General features: G+C 48.6%; 2 protein-coding genes, 2 non-coding genes and 1 pseudogene across 4 annotated transcripts; all 5 read left to right on the forward strand.

Moving 5' to 3' along the window:
• Positions 1-5,134: 5,134 nt before the first annotated feature.
• RPL23 (ribosomal protein L23) lies at positions 5,135-10,155 on the forward strand. The gene is made up of 5 exons (XM_012451921.2): positions 5,135-5,204; positions 5,778-5,861; positions 6,141-6,269; positions 9,776-9,889; positions 10,012-10,155. The coding sequence occupies exons 1-5, from the start codon at positions 5,192-5,194 to the stop codon at positions 10,092-10,094; spliced, it is 423 nt and encodes a 140-aa protein (XP_012307344.1). The 5' UTR covers positions 5,135-5,191; the 3' UTR covers positions 10,095-10,155.
• On the forward strand, positions 5,894-6,029 carry LOC135271038 (small nucleolar RNA SNORA21). The gene has a single exon (XR_010339183.1). It is a non-coding gene; the product is annotated as a small nucleolar RNA SNORA21 (small nucleolar RNA).
• Positions 8,562-8,683, forward strand: LOC135271007 (U5 spliceosomal RNA; annotated as a pseudogene).
• Positions 10,156-13,852: 3,697 nt separating the features above from the next.
• Positions 13,853-21,942, forward strand: SPMAP1 (sperm microtubule associated protein 1). The gene is made up of 3 exons (XM_021670554.2): positions 13,853-14,108; positions 19,268-19,367; positions 21,686-21,942. Exons 1-3 carry the CDS (start codon positions 13,902-13,904, stop codon positions 21,841-21,843), a joined length of 465 nt encoding a protein of 154 aa, XP_021526229.2. The 5' UTR covers positions 13,853-13,901; the 3' UTR covers positions 21,844-21,942.
• A 1,368-nt stretch (positions 21,943-23,310) lies between these two features.
• TRNAC-GCA (transfer RNA cysteine (anticodon GCA)) lies at positions 23,311-23,382 on the forward strand. The gene has a single exon. It is a non-coding gene; the product is annotated as a tRNA-Cys (tRNA).

The following is a 23,382-nucleotide window of genomic DNA, read 5'->3' on the forward strand; positions in this document are numbered from 1 at the left end:
GCCACCCCTGAGCAGAGTTTTTTTTTTTTTTTTTTTTTTTTTTTGAGACGGAGTTTCACTCTTGATACCCAGGCTGGAGCGCAATGGCGCGATCTCGGCTCACCGCAATCTCCGCCTCCTGGGTTCAGGCAATTCTCCTGCCTCAGCCTCCTGAGTAGCTGGGATTACAGGCACGCGCCACCGTGCCCAGCTAATTTTTTGTATTAGTAGAGACGGGGTTTCACCATGTTGACCAGGATGGTCTCGATCTCTTGACCTCGTGATCCACCCGCCTCGGCCTCCCAAAGTGCTGGGATTACAGGCTTGAGCCACCGCGCCCGGCCTGAGCAGAGTTTTAAATAACACATTGGTTGGGCATGGTGGCTCGTGCCGGTAATCCCCACACTTTGGAAGGCCGCCATGGATGGATCACTTGAGGTCAGGAGTTCAAGACTAGCCTTACCAACATGGTGAAATCCTATCTCTATTAAAAATACAAAAAAATAAAAATAAAAATAATAACTGGGCGTGGTGGTGCATGCCTGTAATCCCAGCTACTTGGGAGGCAGAGGCAAGAGAATCGTTTGAACCTGGAAGGTGGAGGTTGCAGTGAGCTGAGATAGTGCCCTTGCACTCCAGCCTGGGCAACAAGAGCAAAACTCCGTCTCAAAAAAAACCGCATAGTGCATATAAAGCAGGCGAGTGCATAAATACAAGAAGGTGCAAATCTAAGGCATACGTCCAGAAATCCTAAGTGGTTTGGTGTTTCTGGGGTGTGAAATCTAAGAGGCAAGGTGGCAGAAGATGGAGCCAGGAAGAGGTAGGCCATTTCCAGTGACTTCAAGGCTGTGTTAAGGAGCTTGGACTTTATTCTATAAGTACTAGAGGGCCATCACATGTTTCTTGTTTTGTTTTGTTTTTTGAAACGAAGTCTCGCTCTATGCCAGGATGGAGTGCAGTGGGGCGACCTTGGCTCACTGCAACCTCTGCCTCCTGGTTCAAGCGATTCTCCTGCCTTAGCCTCCTGAATACCTGGAATTACAGGCGCCCGCTGCCACCACTGGCTAATTTTTGTATTTTTGTTAGAGACAGGGCTTCACCATGTTAGCCAGGCTGGTCTCAAACTCCTGACCTCAGGGGATCTGCCTGCCTCGGCCTCCCAAAATGCTGAGATTACAGGTGTGAGCCACCTTGCCAGGCCAGCATATGGTTTCTAGTGGTGGGAAATTATGGTCAGACCATATAGAAGCTGATGCAATAGCTTTGAACCAAATGCAAACCTTTGAAGGCATGGGCAGAAAAATTTATGAAATAGAGTCAAGGTAATAGACCTTGGTGACTAGATCTAGGGGCCTAGGAGAAGAGAATTAATTGTGTTCCTGTTTTCTGGTTGAGACACTGGTGGTAGTACCAACCAAGAGCACTGTTCCTCCCGTAACCATATGCTTCTCCGTCTTGGTTGACGGCAATGCTATCTTCCAGTTGCTCAGGCTTAAAGCCTTGGAGATATTTTGATTCCTGTCTTTCATACCCCACGTTTTATTGGCTCTACCTCCAAAACACATCCAGAATCTGACCACACATTACCTCTACTGCTACCATTCTAGTCCAAATCACCATCATTTCTCTCCTGGGCTACCGCAATAGCTTCCTAATGGAGCCTCTTACCCGTGTCCCTGTGTCCTCTCCCAGTCTAGTCTTAAAAATTCAACCACAGTGATCCTTCTGACACATTAGTCAAATCATGTCCTTCCTCTGATTAAAATCAAAACAATGGTTCCTCATTTCACTCAGCCAATGCCAAAGTCCACATTAGTTTCGTTCCATTACTTCCTTTTTTTTTTTTTTTTTGAGATGGAGCTCTCACTTTCTCGCCTAGGCTGGAATGCAATGGCATGATCTCAGCTCACTGCAACCTCCACCTCCCGGGTTCACACGATTCTCCCACTTTAGCCTCCCGAGTAGCTGGGATTACAGGCATCTGCCATCATGCGAGGCTAATTTTTGTATGTTTGTAGGGATGGAGTTTCACCATGTTGGCCAGGCTGCTCTTGAACTCTAGACCTCAGGTCATCGCCCACCTTGGCCTCCCAAAGTGCTGGGATTACAGGCATAAGCCATCGCACCCAGCTGCCACCAGTTAATTTTTAAATGTTTTGTAGACATGGAATCACCCTATGTTGCCCAGACGGGTCTCAAACTCCTGAGCTCAAAGGATCCTCCTGCTTCAACCTTCCAAAGTGTTGAGATTACAGGTGTGAGCCACTATGCCTGGGTTAATGTCAATATCTTTAATGAGGCCTACACTGACCATTCTCTCTGTGTGTGTGTGTGTGTGTGTGTGTGTGCACACGTGCGCATATTTATTTATTTATGAGACAGAGTTTCACGCTTGCCATACAGGCTGGAGTGCAGTGGGCGGATCTTGGCTCACTACAACCTCCACCTTCCTGGTTTAAGCAACTCTCCTGCCTCAGCCTCCCAAGCAGCTGGGATTACAGACATGTTTCACCAAGCCCAGCTAATTTTTTTTTTTTTGGGGGGGGAACGAAGTCTTGCTCTGTCGCCCAGGCTGCAGTGCAGTGGCGCAGTCTTGGCTCACTGCCACGTCTGCCTCCCGGGTTCAAGTGATTCTCCTGTCTCAGCCTCCCGAGTAGCTGGGATTACAGGCACCCGCCACCACGCCCAGCTAATTTTTGTATTTTTAGTAGAACATGAGCCACAGTGCCTGGCTGTATTTATTGTATATAGAAAGATGGGGTCATGGCCAGGCATGGTGGCTCACGCCTGTAATCCCAGCAACTTGGGAGGCCGAGGCAGCCGAATCACCTGAGGTCAAGAGTTCGAGACCAGCCTGGCCAACATGATGAAACCCCATCTCTACTAAAAATACAAAAATTAGCCGGGCATGGTGGTACATGCCTGTATCCCAGCTACTTGGAAGGCTGAGGCAGGAGAATTGCTTGAACCAGGGAGGCGGAGATTGCAGTGAGCTGAGATTGCACCACTGCACTCCAGCCTGGACAAGAGAGAAACTCCATCTCAAAGAAAAAAAGAAAAAGAAAGAAAGAAAGATGGGGTCTCACTGTGTTGTCCAGGCTGGAGTGCAGTGGCTATTCACAGGTGTGATCGGACCAGGCACAGTGGCTCATGCCTGTAATCCCAGCACTTTGGGAGGCTGAGATGGGAGGGTCACTTGAGCTGGAGAGATTGAGGCTGCAGTCAGCCAGTCTGCAGTCTGGACAACAGAGTGAGACACTATCTAAAAATTAAAAATTTAAAAAAGTGTGATCCTAGCTCTCTGAAGCCTTGAACTCATGAATTCAAGTGTTCCTCCTCCATTGAGTCCTCCAACTCCTTTCTTCTCTCTCTCTTTCTTTCCTTTTTTTTTTTGTGATGGGGTCTCACTCTTTTACCCAGGCTGGAGTGCAGTGGTGGGAATCTCAGCTCACTGCAACCTCTGCCTTCCGGGCTCAAGAGATTCTCCCACCTCAGCCTCCAGGGCAGCTGAGACTACAGGCGTGTGCCACCATACCTGGCCAATTTTGGTTTGTTTTTGTTTTTTGGAGACAGTCTCACTCCATCGCCCAGGCTGGAGTGCAGTGGCACGATCTCAGCTCGCTGCAACCTCCATCTTCCAGTTTCCAATGATTCTCGTGCCTCAGCCTCTGGAGTAGCTGGGGACTGCAGGCACACACCACCACATCCAGCTAATTTTTTGTATTTTTAGTAGAGACAGGGTTTTTCCATGTTGCTTGGAGTGGTCTTCAGCTCCTGAACTCAGGCGATCTGCCCGCCTTGGCCTCACAAAGTGCTAGAATTACAAGCATAAGCCACCATACCAGGCTAATTTTTGTATTTTTAGTGGAGACAGTTTTGCTATTTAGGACAGGCTGGTCTCCAACTCCTGATTTCAAGTAATACACCCACCTTGGCCTCCCAAAGTGCTGGAATTACAGATGTGAGCCACCATGCCTGGCCCCATTTTTATTTATTTATTTATTTATTTATTTATTTATTTATTTATTTATTTATTTAAACAGAGACTCACTGTATACCCCAGGCTGGAGTGCAATGGTGCGATCTTGGCTCACTGCAACCTCCACCTCCTTGGTTCAAATGATTCTCCTGCCTCACCCTCCCGAGTAACTGGGATTACAGGCACCTGCCACCATGCCCAGCTAATGTTTGTATTTCTGTAGAGACGGGGTTTCGCCATTTTGGCCAGGTTGGTCTCGAGCGCCTGACCTCAGGTGATCTGCCCACCTTGGCCTCCCAGAGTGTTAGGATTACAGGCATGAGCGACTGCATCCGGCCCCATTCTATTTTTAATTGTGTGAACCCAGAAAATCGGAGACAGGTCTCAATTAATTTAGAAAGTTTATTTTTCCAAGGTTGAGGTTGCTCCTGTGACACAGGCTCAGGAAGTTCTGATGCCATGTGCCCAAGATCATCAGGCCACAGCTTGGTTTTATACCTTTTAGGTAGACACGAGACATTAATCAATATATGTAAGAAGTACATTGGTTCGGTCTGGAAAGGCGGGACAAATTGAAGCAAAGGCAGGAAGACTGGATGTGGGGAGGAGGCTTCCAGGTAACAGATAGGAGGTTGCAGTGCGCTGAGATCGCGCCACTGTACTCCAGCCTGGGCGACAGAGGGAGGCTCTGTCTCAAAAACAGAAAGAAAAAAAAAACGGGAGGGAGGGCAATAGAGCAATACTGTATATGTAAAATACAGAATAGTATGGTACCAAGCACACATAGATGGAATGATCCGTAGCACTTCTCAAGAGCCGTTTAGAGTTTGTTCTCCTCACATACCCAATTTCTTTGTTCCTTGGGGATCCCATACACGGCACAAACTGTGTTTTAATTCCTATTCTCTAGTGTGCAGATAAGTGCCTGGCACGTATTAAGTGCTCAAAAGAGGTCGTGAGCAAGATAACAACAAAGCACTGTTTCTACGTCTCCAACTACTTTTAAGCTCGTAGAGAAGAGACTTCCAATCTCTTGCGCTTCTACTTCAACGCCCACTTCCAGAGATGAATCAAACCGACGTCGTTAACCTATTACGTAATAAGGCAGCGCCCAGAACGGGGCGAGGCGGGTTTTTAAGCTCCGGTCACGTGACGAGAGTGGGCGGGGCATCAGAGTTCATATCCCAGTATCCTTTGAAGCTACTTCCTTTTTCCTTCTTTCCGGCGTTCAAGATGTCGAAGCGAGGTGAGGTTTTACTTTTGGAGGATCCACTACCATCTATCGTGCAGTGGCTGGCGGGTTCATCGGGAGCGGTGGCCTAGGCAGCTGGGGCGCTGTGCTCTCCTTCAGACCGGAGATGGAGACCCAGGCCATCACGAGAGGACCGCCAGGGCCCCCGAAAGTGGCACTGGGGTGCTGAAGAGTTGAGATGGCAGGATCTCGACTGTAGCCTGGATCCCGCGAGTTCGATCCGCGAATAGGGCTACCGTAACGGGGCTGAAGTTAGACTGGGTTAAACCCTGGTTTGCGAGATCTCTGCGGTCTTCTGCCTTGCAGGGGTAATTGCGTTTTTGCGAAGTTGGAGCAAGGGCTGAGTCTTCCAGGTCCCTTAATTTCGATGTCAGAGTGGTAATAGTGAGAAATGGCTACTTCCCGTGAGAATCGGGTGGCACACGGGGACGGCATAAGTAAAATTCGAGAGAGCTAATCTATAGTGCACAGTCTATCAAAGCATGTGCGGAGTGTATGAGGAGGAACTCGGACTCATGTCTACCTAGTGGTCTCTTTATCCTGTTTCCCTTCCCTTTATATCCACAGGACGTGGTGGGTCCTCTGGTGCGAAATTCCGGATTTCCTTGGGTCTTCCGGTAGGAGCTGTGATCAACTGTGCTGATAACACAGGTGAGATCTTTGACTGCACGCCGCTATACTCCCCCTTTTTAAAAGCACTCAATGGGCCTGTGGCTAATGACCTATTGAGCCGTCAAGAAAGGGGAGAATGAAAACACCGCTTTTGGGTGAAGTGGCAGCATGATGTGTTGTTTTGCTTCAATCAGTGGTGTGACAAGGCGTTCTTAGGGACTGACTGCTTCGGCAGTGAGTGTTTGGGAAACGTTATACTGATGCAACGGCCTCATCGACCCTCAACATTTTGTGATTTTTATTTACATCCTTTTGCAGGAGCCAAAAACCTGTATATCATCTCTGTGAAGGGGATCAAGGGACGGCTGAACAGACTTCCTGCTGCTGGTGTCGGTGACATGGTGATGGCCACAGTCAAGAAAGGCAAACCAGAGCTCAGAAAAAAGGGTGAGTAAACATTGAGCCCTCCTTAATACAGATGGGTAGTGAGGGGACTCTTCCTTTATTGGAAAAGGGGTCAGTTTCCAAGTTTGCTTTCCATGGAGAGGCAGTGTGAGAATAAGTTTTTGCTCAGACTGTGTTGGGGGGGACCATCATCTTGTCACTTCCATATTTGCAGCTTGTGTCCTGTCTGGCTTTAGAACTGCTGGTATTTGATGCATTTTAATTTCAGCTCTTGAACTTTTTTCCCTGTGCCTGGTTAGTCTGTCTCTATGCTGGGATGTCTTGCTTTTCTAAAGATTTCCTGGCCATTCCTTGATTTACAAATACGATGTTGACTTGTCAGCCTTGTAATACACTTACTCCGCCCCACGATGCTCTCCAGTAGATTTCTAACCCACGATGCCCTTGGGTTAGAAATATTTTTTTGTGGCCAGGCACACTGGCGCTCATCTGTAATCCCAGTGCTTTGGGAGCCCAAGGCGAGTGGATTCATGAGGTCAGGAGTTTGAGACCAGCCTGGCCAACATGGTGAAACCTTGTCCTACTAAAAATACAAAAAATTAGCTGGGCATGGTGGAAGGCGCCTCCCAGCTACTCAGGAGGCTAAGCCAGGAGAATCGCATGAACCCAGGAACAGAGGTTGCAGTGATCCGAGACCGTGCCACAGCACTCCAGCCTGGGCAACAGAGTAAGACATCCTCTCAAAAAAAAAAAGGGAGAGAAAAGATATCTTTTTCTGTTCACCATTAATATCCATTTGAGGACTTGGTAGCACTGTAATTGTGATTCAGCAATTGTGCTTTTTTCTCTTCTCAGAATACTTCCTGGGTCTGATCGGTGGCCCAGGAAACTGTCAGAGAAGGGTAGAGCAAATGGCCATCACTTTGTGGATGAGATGGCAGGAGGGTGGATTGTTGGTCTCAGTCAGTGGTGGAACAGACCAGAGCGCCGAACACTTCAGTGGTTTTTTTTTGTTTCAAGACAGAGTTTCGCCAAGGCTGGAGTGCAATGGTGCAATCTCGGCTCACTGCAGCCTCTGCCTCTTGGGCGCACGCGATTCTCCTGCCTCAGCCTCCCAAGAAGCTGGGATTACAGGCACACACCATCATACCTGGCTGATTGTTTCTATTTTTCTTTCTTTCTTTTTTTTTTTTTTTTTTGAGACGGAGTTTTGCTCTTGTTAACCCAGGCTGGAGTGCAATGGCGCGATCTCGGCTCACCGCAACCTCCGCCTCCCGGGTTCAGGCAATTCTCCTGCCTCAGCCTCCTGAGTAGCTGGGATTACAGGCACGCGCCACCATGCCCAGCTAATTTTTTGTTTTTTTAGTAGAGACGGGGTTTCACTATGTTGACCAGGATGGTCTCGATCTCTGGACCTCGTGATCCACACACCTTGGCCTCCCAAAGTGCTGGGATTACAGGCGTGAGCCACCGTGCCCGGCCTGTTTCTATTTTTCTTAGTAGAGATGGGGTTTCACTATGTTGGCCAGCCTGGTCTCAAACTCTTCTGACCTTGTGATCCGCCCACCTCAGCTTCCCAAAGTGCTGCGATTACAGGTGCGAGCCACCGTGCCCAACTTCTGTTTTAAAACTAGTTGTGAGTTTCTGGTTCTGGTTAATGTCTTTTTTGGTCCTTGTTTCTGCTAAATGAATACATCCCCTCCCTTTGGAACTTAATATCTATAAATAACAAGTACAGAAATGTGCAAAGGGGCCAGGACTATTTATCTACTTGAGACAGTCTTGCTCTGTTGCCCAGGCTGGATTGCAATGGTGTGATCTCAGCTCACTGCAACCTCAACCTCCACCTCACGTATTCAAGCGATTCTCCTGCCTCAGCCTCCTGAGTAGCTGGGATTATAGATTCTCAACCACCACTCCCGGCTAATTTTTGTAATTTAGTAGAGATGGGGTTTCACCATGTTGGCCAGGTTGGTCTCCTAACCTTGTGATCTGCCCACCTCAGCCTCCCAAGTGCTGGATTGCAGGCGTAAGCCACTGTGCCTGGCCAGACTTAATCTATTTTTTGTATAGTACTTGCTTCAAGGAAGGTCATTCTTCCTGTGTTTATAAAAATTCTGTGTAAGTAACGTGCTCAAGGTCTCCAAGCTAGTATCAGTCAAAATTTGAATGCAGATACGCCTGACTCTAAAATAGTTCTTCACAAGCATTATATTTCATTATGTAGTGATATTTCATTTGAAAAGTTGAGAAAAGCATCTTTTTCATCTTAGTACAGATAAGTGTAAAAGTTACTTACAGCACTGGAAAACAATTTGTTAAAAGTAAAACATAATGCTCTGGTTTCTCTTCATAACAAATAAATCTTTCTCCTTTTACTAAAGATTTCTGTGGAGAGGAACAATTATGAGTTTGTTTGTTTATTTATTTATTTGAGACAGAGTTTCGCTCTTGTTACCCAGGCTGGAGTGCAATGGCGCGATCTCGGCTCACCGCAACCTCCGCCTCCTGGGTTCAAGCAATTCTCCTGCCTCGGCCTCCCGAGTAGCTGGGACTACAGGCGTGCGCCACCATGCCCAGCTAATTTTTGTATTTTTAGTAGAGATGGGGTTTCACCATGTTGACTAGGACGGTCTCTATCTCTTGACCTCGTGATCCACCCGCCTCGGCCTCCCAAAGTGCTGGGATTATAGACGTGAGCCACCACGCCCAGCCTATTTATTTATTTATTATTTTATTTTATTTTTTTAGAGATGGGGTTTCGCCATGTTGGCCAGGCTGGTCTCGAACTCCTGACCTCAGGTGTCCACCCGCCTCGGCCTCCCAAAGTGCTGGGATTACAGGCGTGAGCCACCGCACCCGGCCCAATTATGAGTTTTTAACTGAATTTTTTGATGTCTTGCTTATGCAGGACTTATTATCAAAAAAAAAAAAAGTAAAACATAAAGCCTGGTGCTTGGGCCTGGAAATTCAAACTGTTTTCTAGTGTTAAATCTGTTTTCCAGATTTCTGTGTGAATAGCTTGGCCTCTCTGCTCATTACCAGGACTGGGAGGGGTTGGGGGTCCCAGGCCCCATTTCTACATCCCAATTCAGTGATCCTGGGATCTTAATAACCCACCTGTGGGGTGAAGTTGGAAAAGGCATAGGCAAGGATAATTGTCTTCCTAAGAGTTTCACACTTGCAAGAAAATACTGGCAGCTTTGATTTTTAATATGTGAATAGGGGCTGGCTGTGATGGCTCATGCTTATACTCTCAGCACTTCGGGAGGCCAGCCTGGCCAACATGGTGAAAGCCTGTCTCTATGGGAAAAAGCTAGAAACAAACAAACAAAAAAAAACATCTGGGCATGGTGGTACGCACCTGTAGTCCCAGCTACTAGAAAGGCTGAAGTGGGAGGATCACCTTAAAGATTGATTTTTACACTGTCTTTCACTGTCTCAGTGATATGCTGAGTATACATACATCCTGTCTAGTTGGAAACTGCTTTTGTGGTGGCGCTGGGACTTGATGGGTTAATGACTGCTTTCCTTTTTTCTTCTCTCAGTACATCCAGCAGTGGTCATTCGACAACGAAAGTCATACCGGAGAAAAGATGGCGTGTTTCTTTATTTTGAAGATAATGCAGGGGTCATAGTGAACAATAAAGGCGAGATGAAAGGTAGGAAATCGGTCCAGCTTGTTCCTTAGGTCTCTGAGGTTGGGTGGATTGTCTAGAAGTACAGACCAAGGACCCTGTGTTTGATGCCTTAACCTGTCCCCACATGCTTTTTTTTAATGCAGGTTCTGCCATTACAGGACCAGTAGCAAAGGAGTGTGCAGACCTGTGGCCCCGGATTGCATCCAATGCTGGCAGCATTGCATGATTCTCCAGTATATTTGTAAAAAATAATAAACTTTAAAACCATTAAAAAGTATTTGTTCACAGTGCTTGCCTCCCTGTCCACTTCTACATTCTCTCTCTCTCTCTCTCTTTTTTTTTTTTGAGACGGAGTTTCCTCTTGTTACCCAGGCTGGAGTGCAATGGTGCGATCTCGGCTCACCGCAACCTCCGCCTCCTGGGTCAGGCAATTCTCCTGCCTCAGCCTCCTGAGTAGCTGGGATTACAGGCACGCGCCACCATGCCCAGCTAATTTTCTGTATTTTTAGTAGAGACGGGGTTTCACCATGTTGGACCAGGATGGTCTTGATCTCTTGACCTCGTGATCCACCTGCCTCAGCCTCCCACAGTGCTGGGATTACAGGTCCACCGTGCCCCGCCCTTTTTTTTTAAGTTTTTAAGACAGTCTCACTCTGTTGCCCAGGCTGGAGTACAGTGGTGAGATCTTGCTCACTGCAACCTCCACCTCCAAGGTTTAAGCGATTCTTCTGCCTCAGCCTCCCAATAGCTGGGGTTACAGGCACCAGCCACCATGCCTGGCTGATTTTTGTATTTTTAGTACAGACGGGGTTTCTCCATGTTGGGCAGGCTGGACTCAAGTGATCTGCCCACCCTGGCCTCTACACTGTTTTCACATCCCCTGATCCCTGACCATTGCTTTGGTGAAATGGAAACTCTCTGGGCATGTTTTACAGGGGAAAAAAAAAGGCAGTCCTTGTTGTTTTGTGAGTGCAGACTTTTGGCATTTTCCAGTTGCTATATTTATAATTTTCACTTCAAAAAGGATTATTTGGGTTTTGAGTCCCAAAAATAAATTGCAGATAGTAGATAATACTTGACAGGTTATCCAAGGTAGCCTCTCCTACAGTGAGAAAGGCATTGAAGTGGCCAGGTGCAGTGGCCTCTTCTGTGATACCAACACTTTGGGAGGCTAAGGCAGGTAGATCATGAGGTCAAGAGTTTGAGACCAGCCTGACCAACATGGTGAAACCCCATCTCTACTGAAAATATAAAACTTAGCCAGGCATGATGGCACATGCCTGTAATCCCAGCTACTCAGGAGGTTGAGGCAGGAGAATCGCTTGAACCTGGGAGGCAGAGGTTGCCATGAGCCAAGTTCATGCCACTGCATTTCAGCCTGTGTGACAGAGCAAGACTCCCTCAAAAAAAAAAAAAAGGCATTAAGATAGAGTTTATAGTTGGGGCCGGCTGTGGTCGCTCACGCCTGTAATCCAAGCACTTTGGAGGCCAAGACGGGTGGATCACCTGAGTCGGGAGTTCACAACAAGCCTGACCAACATGGTGAAACCCCATCTTAAAAAAAGAAAATGTAAAAAAAAAGTTTAGTTGGATCCTGGACACAGACTGTTGAGGACACAGACTGTAGGAGGCTGTTGGCATTTTTTTTTTTTTTTTTTTTTTTTCAGATGGAGTCTCACTGTGGCCCAGGCTGGAGTGCAGTGATGTGATCTCGGCTCACTGCAACCTCCGCCTCCCGGTTTCAAGCAATTCAGTGATTCTCCTGCCTTAGCCTCCTGAGTAGCTGGGACTACGGGCGCATGACACTGTGCCCAGCTAATTTTTTGTATTTTTATTTTTTATTTTTGGAGACTGGGTTTCACCGTGTTGGCCAGGCTGGTCTCAAACTCCTGACCTTGTGATCCACCCGTCTCTCGGCCTCCCAAAGTGCCCCACCCCAGTTATCTCTCTCTCCTGCCCCACCCCAATTATCATTATTATTTGAGAGGGAGTCTTGCTCTGTCGCCCAGGCTGGAGTGCAGTGGTGCAATCTTGGCTCACTGCAAACTCCACCTCCTGGGTTCAAGTGGTTCTCTTGCCTCAGCCTCCCAAGTAGCTGAGATTACAGGCACCCGCCACCATGCCTGGAAAATTTTTGTATTTTCATAGAGATGGGGTTTCACCTAATTGATCAGGCTGGTTTTGAACTACTGACCTCAAATGATCAGCCCACCACCACGCCTGGCTAATTTTTGTATTTTTAGTAGAGATGGGGTTTCACATATTGGCCAGGCTGGTCTCAAACTCTTGACCTCGGGTGATCCACCAGCCTCGGCCTCCCAAAGTGCTGGGATTACAGGCATGAGCCACCGTGTGCCTGGCCTGCTATGAGACTTTAGTGACTTTGCTCAGATAAAGGACCTGGCATAGTGAAGCTTAATAAATGTCATCTTGGCTGGGCACAGTGGCTCACGCCTGTAAACCCGGCACTTTGGGAGGCTGAGGCAGGTGGATCATCTGAGGTTAGGAGTTTGAGACCAGCTTGACTAACGTAGGAAAACCCTGCCTCTACTAGAAATACAAACGTTAGCCAGGTGTAGTGGTGGGCACCTGTAATTCCAGCTACTCAGGAGGCTGAGGCAGGAGAATCGCTTGAACCCGGGAGGCAGAGGTTACAGTGAGCTGAGATGGCACCACTGCACTCCAGCCTGGGTGACAGAGCAAGACTCCGTCTCAAAAAAAAATAATAATAAAATAAGTAAATAAACATCATCTTTATTTAAATGAACATAACCTACCACAAATGGTGGTTTTGACGATTAAAGAATACTTTGAAAAATTAAACAGGTTGGCCGGGCTTGGTGGCTCACACCTGTAATTCCAGCACTTTGGGAGGCCGAGGCAGAAGGATCACCTGAGGTCAGGAGTTCAAGATCAGCCTGGCCAACATGGCGAAACTCTGTCTCTACTAAAAATACAAAACTCAGCCAGGTTTATCTCTCTCTCTCTCTCATCCAGGCTGAAGTGTGGCACCATCATGGCTCACTGCAGCCTTGAATTCCATGGCTCAGCCTGTAGTGCAGCTGGGTCCACAGGTGCGCACGACTGCACTCGCCTAAGTATTCATTTATTTAGTAGAGACCGGGTTTCCGTATTGCTCAGGCTGGTCTTCAAACTCCTGGGCTCAAGCGATCTCCCCCACCCTCAATGCCTCCTTCTCCCAAAATGGTGGGGTTACTGACGTGAGCCAACGCACCCGGCCTAGGGAACCTTTGTAAGCTTCAACTTCTAGCTCTGTAAAATGAGAATTGGAAGTAGGTGCGATCTGAACTTTCTTTTCTTTTTTTTTCTTTCTTTCTTTCTTTCTTTTTTTTTTTTTTTGAGACAGTCTCCCTCTGTCGCCAGACTGGGGTGCAAAGACACGTTTTTTGGCTCACTGCAACTTCCGCCTCCCACGTTCAAGCGATTCTCCTGCCTCAGCTTCCCAAGTAGCTGGGACTACAGGCACGCACCACCACGCCGGGCTGTTTTTTTGTGTTTTTAGTAGAGACGGGGTTTCACCATGTTGGCCAGGATGGTCTCGGTCTCCTGACCTCGCAATCCTCCCGCCTCAGCCTCCCAAAGTGCTGGGACTACAGGCGTGCGCCACCGCACCCGGCGATCTGAACTTTCTGATCAATTCCGGGTACAAGCTTTTCAATAAAACTGAGCTGAGGAAATAGCACGTAATACCGTGGGAAAAGAGAATGCTCACCTTAAAGGATAGCTGGGGGAGCTGGACTTAACTGCACTCAAACTGCCCACAATCAGTTATCCAGGCTCCTCCCCTTCACTTTCCAAGCACTCTTGCATAGTCAGTCTCTGGTCAACCTCCTCTCCGGGCCAGGCAACTTCCGCCGCTGCCTTAAAGGCCCACCGGTCAACCCGGGGTGAGAGGAGACAATAGGGTTTGTGACGTAGGGGTCCTTGTCATCGCGTAACAATGCGCAGGGGGGTCTCCACCTAGGGTCCTCATCCCCCACCAGAAAGGCCCTCCAAGGCTGCAGTGGTTGGGATGGCGTACCTGTGCGAGTGTCGCCTGCGACTGGAGAAAGGTTTTATCTTGGACGGGGTGGCTGTGAGCACCACTGCCCGCGCTTACGGGCGCTCTAGGCCCAAGTTGTGGTCCGCGATTCCTCCCTACAACGCGCAGCAGGACTACCACGCCCGCAGCTACTTCCAGAGCCACGTGGTTCCGCCCGTTTTGCGGAAAACTTATCAGGTATAGGAGCTTCCCAGAAGACCCCACACACCTCCCTAAGTCCCCACTCCAACGTCCTCACCACAAAGAAGGCTCTGCCACTTTCATCTCCTCAGTTTACTTTCTTTTCTTTCTTATTTATTTATTTGAGACAGAGTCTCACTCAGTCACCCAGGCTGGAGTGCAAGTGGCGCCATCTCGGCTCACTGCAACCTCCGCCTCCCAGTTTGAAGCAATTCTCCTGCCTCAGCCTCCCGAGTAACTGGGACTACAGGAGTGCGCCACCATGCCTGGCTAGTTTTTATATTTTTGGTAGAGGCGGGTTTTTGCCATATTGGCCAGGCTGGTCTGGAGCTCCTGACCTCAAGTGATCCTCCCTCCTCGGCCTCCCAAAGTGCTGGGATTACAGGTGTGAGCCTGTAATTACAAGGTCTCACTCGCCCAGGCTGGAATGCAGTGGTGCGATCATTGCTCACTGCAGCTTCCACCTCCCTTGGTCAAGTGATCCTCCTACCTCATCCTCGCGATTAGCCGGGACTACAGGCACACGCCACCACGCCCGGCTACTGTGTGTGTGTGCGCGTGTGTGTGTGTGTGTCTGTGTCTGTGTGTGTGTGTGTCTCCGTAGAGACAGTGTCTCGCCATGTTACCCAGAATGGTCTTGAACTCCTGGGCTTACGCTATCCTCCCACCACCGCCTCCCCATTTTCTCTTTCTTTCTTTCTTTCCTTTCTTTCTTCTTTCTTTTTTTTTTGAGATGGAGTTTCGCTCTTGTTACCCAGGCTGGAGTGCAATGGTGCGATCTCGGCTCACCGCAACCTCCGCCTCCTGGGTTCAAGCAATTCTCCAGCCTCAGCTTCCCGAGTATCTGGGACTACAGGCGTGCGCCACCATGCCCAGCTAATTTTTGTATTTTTAGTAAAGACGGGGTTTCACCATGTTGACCAGGATGGTCTCGATCTCTTAATATCCACCTGCCTTGGCCTCCCAAAGTGCTGGGAGTATAGGCGTGAGCCACCGCACCCGGCCTCGCCTCCCGGTTTTCTAGTGAAGCCCAAGGACTGGAGGAGAGGAATGATAGGTGTTGAGCGCGAGCTCCCTGAGTGCACAGAATGGCCTTCCAGCCTGAATTTGAGAATAGACTCATTTTGGGTTTCTGCAAGACAAGGGGGTAGGGTTCAAAGCACCAGCTTCTCCCAAACCAGTCGGTCTCTTTGTCCTTTGTGACATCACAGACCCGCCCATTAGGGTGACCTCACACCGCAAATTCTCTAAATATGCAAAAATCCGTGTGACCTCAGTGAGGAAGACAAAGGGAATGACCTGACCTAGAGGGGGCGTCACCCTCCTCCTGTGACATCATAGTGGCAGCGCCTGGGACTTGCTGTACGGCGGGATCTTTGGGCTGAAGGGAAGGACACCTCTCAAACCTCTGTGGACCTCAGTTCCTCTCCCTGGCCTTTTTCCTCCTAGTTCGGGCCCCTTCCCAGCAGAGTACTCCCCTGCCAACCCCCCAGATCAAAAATGCTGAAACTATTTGCTGATGATTCCAGTGTTCCCCATTTTTGCTTCCAGTATTTGTGTTTCTGTTTATCAGCGGTGTGGGGAAGAGAAAGGAGGACTCGGTGTTATTCTGTGAACCAGTCTTCGGATTTGTGTGTGTGTGGTCCCTAATGTTTGCACATATGTGTGTGCAGTGCATGTATATGGACACTCATCTGTGTGTTGACTCATGTAATTTTTTCTTGGTTTTATTATTATTATTTTTTGAGACAGAGTTTCCCTCCTGTTGCCCAGGTTGGAGTGCAATGGTTGGATCTTGGCTCACCTCTACCTCTGCCTCCCAGGTTCAAGCGATTCTCCTGCCTTAGCTTCCCAAGTAGCTAAGATTACAGGCATGTGCCAATTTTGTAATTTTTAGTAGAGATGGGGTTTCTCCATGTTGATCATGCTGGTCTCGAACTCCTGGCCTCAGGTGATCTGCTTGCCCACCTTGGCCTCCCAAAGTGCTGGGATTACAGGCGTGAGCCACCACACCAGGCGATGTTGTTTGTTTTGAGACAGGGTCTTTTTCTGTCGCCCTGGCTGGAGTGCAGTGGCACGATTTTGGCTTACTGCAACCTCCGCCTTCCGTATTCAAGTGATCCTCCCACTTCAGCCTCTCGATACAAAGACAGGGTTTCACCATGTTGCTCAGGCTGCTTGAACTCCTGAGTTCAAGTGATCTGCCCATCTCAGCCTCTCAAAGTGCTGAGACTATAGGCATGAGCCACCACACCTGGCATCCACTCATGTAATTTTACAACAGAAGGAACCATAGTCTGGGGAGGAAAAAGGAAAAACCTGAGTATTTAAAAGCTTGAAAATAATATGGTGTACACATGTTGAAAAAACTTTTTAATTATCTTTTTTGAGACAGAGTCCCAGTCTGTCACCCAGGCTGGAAATGCTGTGGCATGATCATAGCTCACTGCAGCCTTGAACTGCTGGGCTCAAGGGTCCTCCAGTCTCAGCTTCCTGAATAGCTGGGACTACAGGCATGTGCCACCATGCCTGGCGGCTAATTTTTAAATTTTTTTGTAGGGACAGGTCGGGCTGGTGGATCACCGGAGGTCAAGAGTTTGAGGTTCAAGTGATCCTCTTGCCTCAGCCTCCTAAAGTGCTGGAATTATACGTGTGAGCCACCATGCCCAGCCTGGTTTTTTTTTTTTTTTTTTTTTTTGAGAGGGAGTCTCTATCTCCCAAGCTGGAGTGGAGTGCAGTGGCATGATCTCGGCTCACTGCAACCTCCATCTCCCAGGTTCAAGTGATTCTCCTGCCTCAGCCTCCCTAGTAGCTGGGATTACAGGCACACACCATTAAACCTGGCTGAGTTTTGTATTTTTAGTAGAGACAGGGTTTCGCCATGTTGGCCAGGCTGATCTTGAACTCCTGACCTCAGGTGATCCTTCTGCCTCGGCCTCCCAAAGTGCTGGAATTACAGGTGTGAGCCACCAAGCCCGGCCAACCTGTTTAATTTTTCAAAGTATTCTTTAATCGTCAAAACCACCATTTGTGGTAGGTTAGGTTCATTTAAATAAAGATGATGTTTATTTACTTATTTTATTTTATTATTATTATTATTATTTTTTTTTTTTTTTTTTTTTGAGGCGGAGTTTCGCTGTTGTTACCCAGACTGGAGTGCAATGGCGCGATCTCGGCTCACCGCAACCTCCGCCTCCTGGGTTCAAGCAATTCTCCTGCCTCAGCCTCCCGAGTAGCTGGGATTACAGGCGCGCACCACCACGCCCAGCTAATTTTTTTGTATTTTCAGTAGAGACGGGGTTTCACCTTGTTGACCAGGATGGTCTCGATCCCTTGACCTCGTGATCCACCCGCCTCAGCCTCCCAAAGTGCTGGGATTATAGGCGTGAGCCACCGCGCCCGGCATTATTATTATTATTTTTATTTATTTATTTATTTTTTATTTTTTTGAGACGGAGTTTCACTCGTTACCCAGGCTGGAGTGCAATGGCACGATCTTGGCTCACCGCAACCTCCGCCTCCTGGGTTCAGGCAATTCTCCTGCCTCAGCCTCTCCTAAGTAGCTGGGATTACAGGCACGTGCCACCATGCCCAGCCAATTTTTTGTATTTTTAGTAGAGACGGGGTTTCACCATGTAGACCAGGATGGTCTCGATCTCTTGACCTTGTGATCCACCCGCCTCGGCCTCCCAAAGTGCTGGGATTACAGGCGTGAGCCACCACGCCCGGCTTATTATTATTATTTTTTTGAGACAGAGTCTTGCTCTGTCACCCAGGCTGGAGTTCAGTGGTGCCATCTCAGCTCACTGTAACCTCCGCCTCCCGGGTTCAAGTGATTCTCCTGCCTCAGCCTCCTGAGTAGCTGGAATTACAGGTGCCCACCACTACACCTGGCTAATGTTTGTATTCCTAGTAGAGACAGGGTTTTCCTACGTTAGTCAAGCTGGTCTCAAACTCCTAACCTCAGATGATCCACCTGCCTCAGCCTCCCAAAGTGCCGGGTTTACAGGCGTGAGCCACTGTGCCCAGCCAAGATGACATTTATTAAGCTTCACTATGCCAGGTCCTTTATCTGAGCAAAGTCACTAAAGTCTCATAGCAGGCCAGGCACATGGTGGCTCACGCCTGTAATCCCAGCACTTTGGGAGGCCGAGGCTGGTGGATCACCCGAGGTCAAGAGTTTGAGACCAGCCTGGCCAATATGTGAAACCCCATCTCTACTAAAAATACAAAAATTAGCCAGGCGTGGTGGTGGGCGCCTGTAATCATAGCTACTCAGGAGGCTGAGGAAGGAGAGTTGCTTGAATCCAGGAGGCGCAGTTTGCAGTAAGCCGAGATGGCAACATTGCACTCTAGCCTGGGCAATAGAATGAGACCCTGTCTCAAAAACCAAACCTCACAGCCACACTCCTTTTACTGATGAGGAAACTGAGGCCCAGAAAAGCTGTGTAATTGGCCCAAGATCACAAAGCCTGTTAATGATTGAGCTGGAGTTAGAACCCAGCCTCTCTGCAGCAGAGACAGAGCCGTTAGCTGCCAAACTCAACTGCTTCTCCCTGAGAGCCAATAGGTTCCTTTTTTTTTTTTTTTTTGAGAGGAAGTTTCACTCTTTTTTTAATAAAGACGGGGTTTCACTTTCACATTGGTCAGGCTGGTCTTGAACTCCCGACCTCAGGTGATCTGCCTGACTTGGCCTCCAAAGTGCTTGGATTATAGGTGTGAACCACCACGCCCGGCCTGGAAGTTTCACTCTTGTTGCCCAGGCTGGAGTGCAGTGGCACAATCTTGGCTCACAGCAACCTCCACCTCCCAGGTTCAAGCAATTCTCCTGCCTCAGCCTCCCGACTAGCTGGGATTACAGACATGCACCACCACGCCCAGCTAATTTTGTATTTTGAGGTTTCTCCATGTTGGTCAGGCTACTCTCAAATTCCCGACCTCAGGTGATCTGACTGCCTTGGCCTCACAAAGTGCTGGGATTACGGGCCTGAGCCACCGCGCCCGGCCTGGTTCTTAAATATATTTAATCTGTCCATCCCAGTTACCTAAGGCTCTGACCTCTTCCCTCTCTCCCCAGCAAACCCCAAGGCAGTATGCACTGTAGCCACCTCAGCATTGTGGCTCACAGTCTTCTGTATTCTATTCCCCACTTTCAGGATCATGGTGGTACAGGAAGGGATGGCTGGATAGTAGATTACATCCACACCTTCGGGCAAGGACAGAGATACCTGAACAGGAGAAACTGGGCAGGGTCAGGTAAGTGCTGCCTCCATTTCCAGCCTCATCATGGTTCCTGGGCCATAGCGAAGGCTGGCTGAGGGGAAGAGGCCAAGGGACCACATCCTTCCAGCTTTCCTTCACATACACAAGCAGATGGTGCCACAGTGCTCCCTAATATTAGTTAATAAGCACCTACTGTATGTCAGGCCCCACTTTTTTTTTTTTTTTTGAGACATGGTTTCACTCTTGCCCAAGCTGGATTGCATGAATTGCAGTAGCACAATTACTACTCACTGTAGTCTTGACCTCCTGGGCTTCATCAATCCTCCCACCTCAGCCTCCTGAAGAGATGGGCCCACAGGTGTGCACCCCCATACTCAGTTAAGTTTTTATTTTTTGTAGAGAGAGTCTCCCTATGTTGCCCAGGCTGGTCTTGAACTCCTAGGCTCAAGTGATCCTGTGACCTCAGCCTTCCAAAGTGCTGGCATTATAGACATGAGCCATTTGTTAGGCACTTTTCACCCTCACTAACCCTATGGCACAGTTGGGGAAACAAGTTTCTTGAGTTAAAGTGATTTGGCAAGAAGCGCTGAGCTGGGGGTTAAGATTCCGCTCTTTCCAACTCCACAGCCCCTGTTCCCCTCCCTGCTGCATCCTGCTCAATTTCCAGGCCCAGGTTAACAACAATGAGAAAGAGTTGAGAGAGATTTTTCTTTCTTTTTCTTTTTTTGATATGGAGTCTCGCTCCATCACCCATGCTGGAGTGCAGTGGCGTGATCTCGGCTCACCACAACTTCTGCCTCCCAGGTTGAAGCAATTCTCCTGCCTCAGCCTCCCTCTGCCTCCCAGGTTGAAGCAATTCTCCTGCCTCAGCCTCCCTCTGCCTCCCAGGTTGAAGCAATTCTCCTGCCTCAGCCTCCCTCTGCCTCCCAGGTTCAAGCAATTCTCCTGCCTCAGCCTCCCTCTGCCTCCGAGGTTCAAGCAATTCTCCTGCCTCAACTTCCCTGGTAGCTGGAATTACAGGCATGCGCCACCGTGCCCTGCTAATTTTTTGTATTTTTAATAGAGACAGGGTTTGTGATGTTGGCTAGGCTGGTCTCGAACTCCTGACCTTGTGATCCGCCTGCCTCCACCTCCCAAAGTGCTGGGATTACAGGTGTGAGCCACCACGCACGGTGAGAGATATTTTTCTAACAGAGTAAACCCTCCTCCTAGTCCAATTCCTCCACTATCCTGGGTCTCTCCTCTAGTCACATGATCCTTTGTACATTTGGCCCAATTGGTCTTGATCTCATCCATTTTTTCCACATGGGTCAGAGGCAAGGGTGAGATTTTCCTCATTTCTCGTGGGAGGAAGGCAAGCTTTGCCAAGCCCAGAATTTCTGGCCTCTCCTGTTGTAGTATTGGGATGCGAGATTAAAATAATTCACCAAGACAAAAGTATGCCAAATTGCAGGGTCTTTATTGCCGGCGACCACGGAGGACTCACGTCTCTCAAACCCACGGCCCCGAGGGGAGAGTGTCAAGGCTTTTTATACCCGAAAGACTACCTTGGGAGTGGGGTTGAGGAGCGGGGAGGGGGATCAACGGGCTTCAGACATTCCGAGGGCTGGTGGATTCTGTAAATCATCTCCTGGGCAGGGACGGGGGTGGGGGGCCTCCGGACATTCCGAGGGCTCGGGGGCTTATTGTCACTTTAATTGCTACATAAATGATTCACAAAAGTCAAGACAAACGTTAGTTTACACATTGGGTACCGACAAAAGTCAAGACAAATGTTAGTTTACACATGGTTTGGGTACCGGTGGAAATTACAGATCTTAGTTCACAGGGGCCAAGATGAGATTAGCTTGGGCTGTGCATTCTGATAAGCAAAGGCCAGCAATTCTGTCAGTTACTGATGAGAAAGGTAAACAACTTCACCTGGTGGACATTATCCAGAGCAGACTAGCAGTCTTATTTACAGAAACCAAGTCAGCAGTTATTGCAAAGAGAATGGGGCAGTTATTACAACTCATTTTTGGAGACACAGCTGTGTCTTATAAAATGGCATTGCTCAGGTTCTGGCTCCAGGCCAGCTATAGCACACTGTCCCAACACAAACCATTCACAGTCTTCCTGCAATTATTCCTGGTGCAAGTTTTTATTTCTAGGAAGCCTTCTGTCCCCCAGCCTCACCAGCCCTTAGTTTTTCAGCCCAGAGCCTCAGGACATTTCAGGATTGCATATTGCGCTGTGGGCAAGGGGAATGCAGTGACTACACCTGGTTGGCCTCCCCTACTACAACCAGGGGAATGGGGAGGCCAAGAGGTGGGCTGAATGCAGGCTCAGGCCTCTCTCTCCCTGCCCCCAAGGGCATTCTCTCCAGCAGGTGACTGGGCATGACCACTACAATGCTGATCTGAAACCACTCAGTGGGTTCAATGGAAGGTTTGGCTACCGCCGGAACACCCCAGCCCTCCGTCGGAGCACGTCCGTCTTTGGAGAAGTCACCCCCTTTCCTCTGTTCTAACAGCATCTCTTCCCTTCATAGCCCTTGACGTGAATTTCTAAGAGAGATGTTTACATGAACTCTCAAAGTTCACTTCCATTAAAAAAATTTGTGTCTCCAAGGGTGCTGTTTCTTCCCTGAGATTGGAGGAAGGAGCCAGCTCTACCCTCAGCTGCTCTTCCCCCTGGAGAGGAGGCTAGAAGAGAAAGGGCTTCTCAGGTCTGCGCCTTGGTACTCATACCAACGAGTGCCACGCTTGAAAGGAGAGGCTTCAGTTTTCCCCTGCCAGTGGGATAAGAAGGAGCCACATTACTCAACCTCAATAAAGCACCTCCCCAACTACCAGCAGGGCCCCAGGGCACAGCTGGCTATTGTTTCCATCAAGAACAGAGTTTGGTTTACGCCTCGCCTCACCTCTAATCCCAGCATTTTGGGAGGTGGAGCAGGGAGGAAGGATTGCTTTGAGCTCAGGCAGGTGGATCACTTGAGACCAGCCTGGGCAGCATGACGAAACTCTGTCTTTACAAAATATATGCATATATATATACATATACACATATATAAAATCTCAGCCTCCCTAGTAGCTGAGATTACAGGTGCCTGCCACCATGCCCAGCTTTTTTTTTTTTTTTTTTTTGAGACAGAGTTTTACTCTTTGTTGCCCAGGCTAAAGTGCAGTGGCATGATCTTTTTTTTTTTTTTTGAGACAGAGTTTTACTCTTTGTTGCCCATGCTGAAGTGCAACCTCCATCTCCTGGGTTCAAGCGATTCTCCTGTCTCAGCCTCCCGAGTAGCTGGGATTACAGGCGATCGCCACCAAACCAGGCTAATTTTTGTATTTTTAGTATTTTAGGTTTTTTAATTTTTATTTTAGTATTTTAATTTTTTTTTTTGTATTTTAGGTTTCACCATGCTGGCTAGACTGGTCTCGAACTCCTGACCTAAGGTGATTCCCCCGCCTCAGCCTCCCAAAGTGTTGGGATTACAGGCGTGGCGTGAGGCACTGCGCCCGGCCTTTTTTTTTTTTTTTTTTTTTGGTATTTTTAGTGGAGATGGGGTTTCACCATGTTGGTCAGGCTGCTCTTGAACTCCTGACATCACCTTGGCCTCCCAAAGTGCTGGGATTACAGGTGTGAGCCACCGTGCCCAGCCCAGGATGTCATTTTTATTTTTTATTTTTATTTTTTAAAGATGGAGTTTCACCATGATGGCCAGGCTGGTCTTGAACTTCTGACCTCAGGTAATCCACCCACCTTGGCCTCCCAAAATGCTAGGATTACAGGCGTGAGCCACCACGCCCAGCCGTATGTCATTTTTCAAGTGTTCCCTTTCAGTTTATTAGTGGCCAAGGGAAAAGCCAAAACAGATGATAGGTAATGAAGAAGGTGGGGCTTTAGAACACAAAGCTTGCCAGGACTTTGGTGTGGGTGGAACGTGATTGTATTGAGTCACCATAAGTGGACAAAGAAGGACTGTAGCCCAAGAGGTGGGGGTATAGCTCAGGGGCAGAGCATTTGACTGCAGATCAAGAGGTCCCCGGTTCAAATCCGGGTGCCCCCT

This window comes from Aotus nancymaae, unplaced genomic scaffold (genome assembly GCF_030222135.1).
Source record: "Aotus nancymaae isolate 86718 unplaced genomic scaffold, 86718_ANA_hifiasm-v0.15.2.pri h1tg000072l, whole genome shotgun sequence".
In the NCBI taxonomy this organism is placed as follows: domain Eukaryota; kingdom Metazoa; phylum Chordata; class Mammalia; order Primates; family Aotidae; genus Aotus; species Aotus nancymaae.

Bases quoted from the DNA above. Each gene is read 5' to 3' on its own strand.
- RPL23 (XM_012451921.2), top strand. The intron at 5,862-6,140 runs GTGAGATCTTTG...ATCCTTTTGCAG, and splicing joins CAACTGTGCTGATAACACAG to GAGCCAAAAACCTGTATATC. The intron at 6,270-9,775 runs GTGAGTAAACAT...TTCTTCTCTCAG, and splicing joins ACCAGAGCTCAGAAAAAAGG to TACATCCAGCAGTGGTCATT.
- SPMAP1 (XM_021670554.2), top strand. From the start codon at position 13,902: ATGGCGTACCTGTGCGAGTGTCGCCTGCGACTGGAGAAAGGTTTTATC. The intron at 14,109-19,267 runs GTATAGGAGCTT...CCCCACTTTCAG, and splicing joins TTTTGCGGAAAACTTATCAG to GATCATGGTGGTACAGGAAG. The intron at 19,368-21,685 runs GTAAGTGCTGCC...CCTGCCCCCAAG, and splicing joins GAGAAACTGGGCAGGGTCAG to GGCATTCTCTCCAGCAGGTG.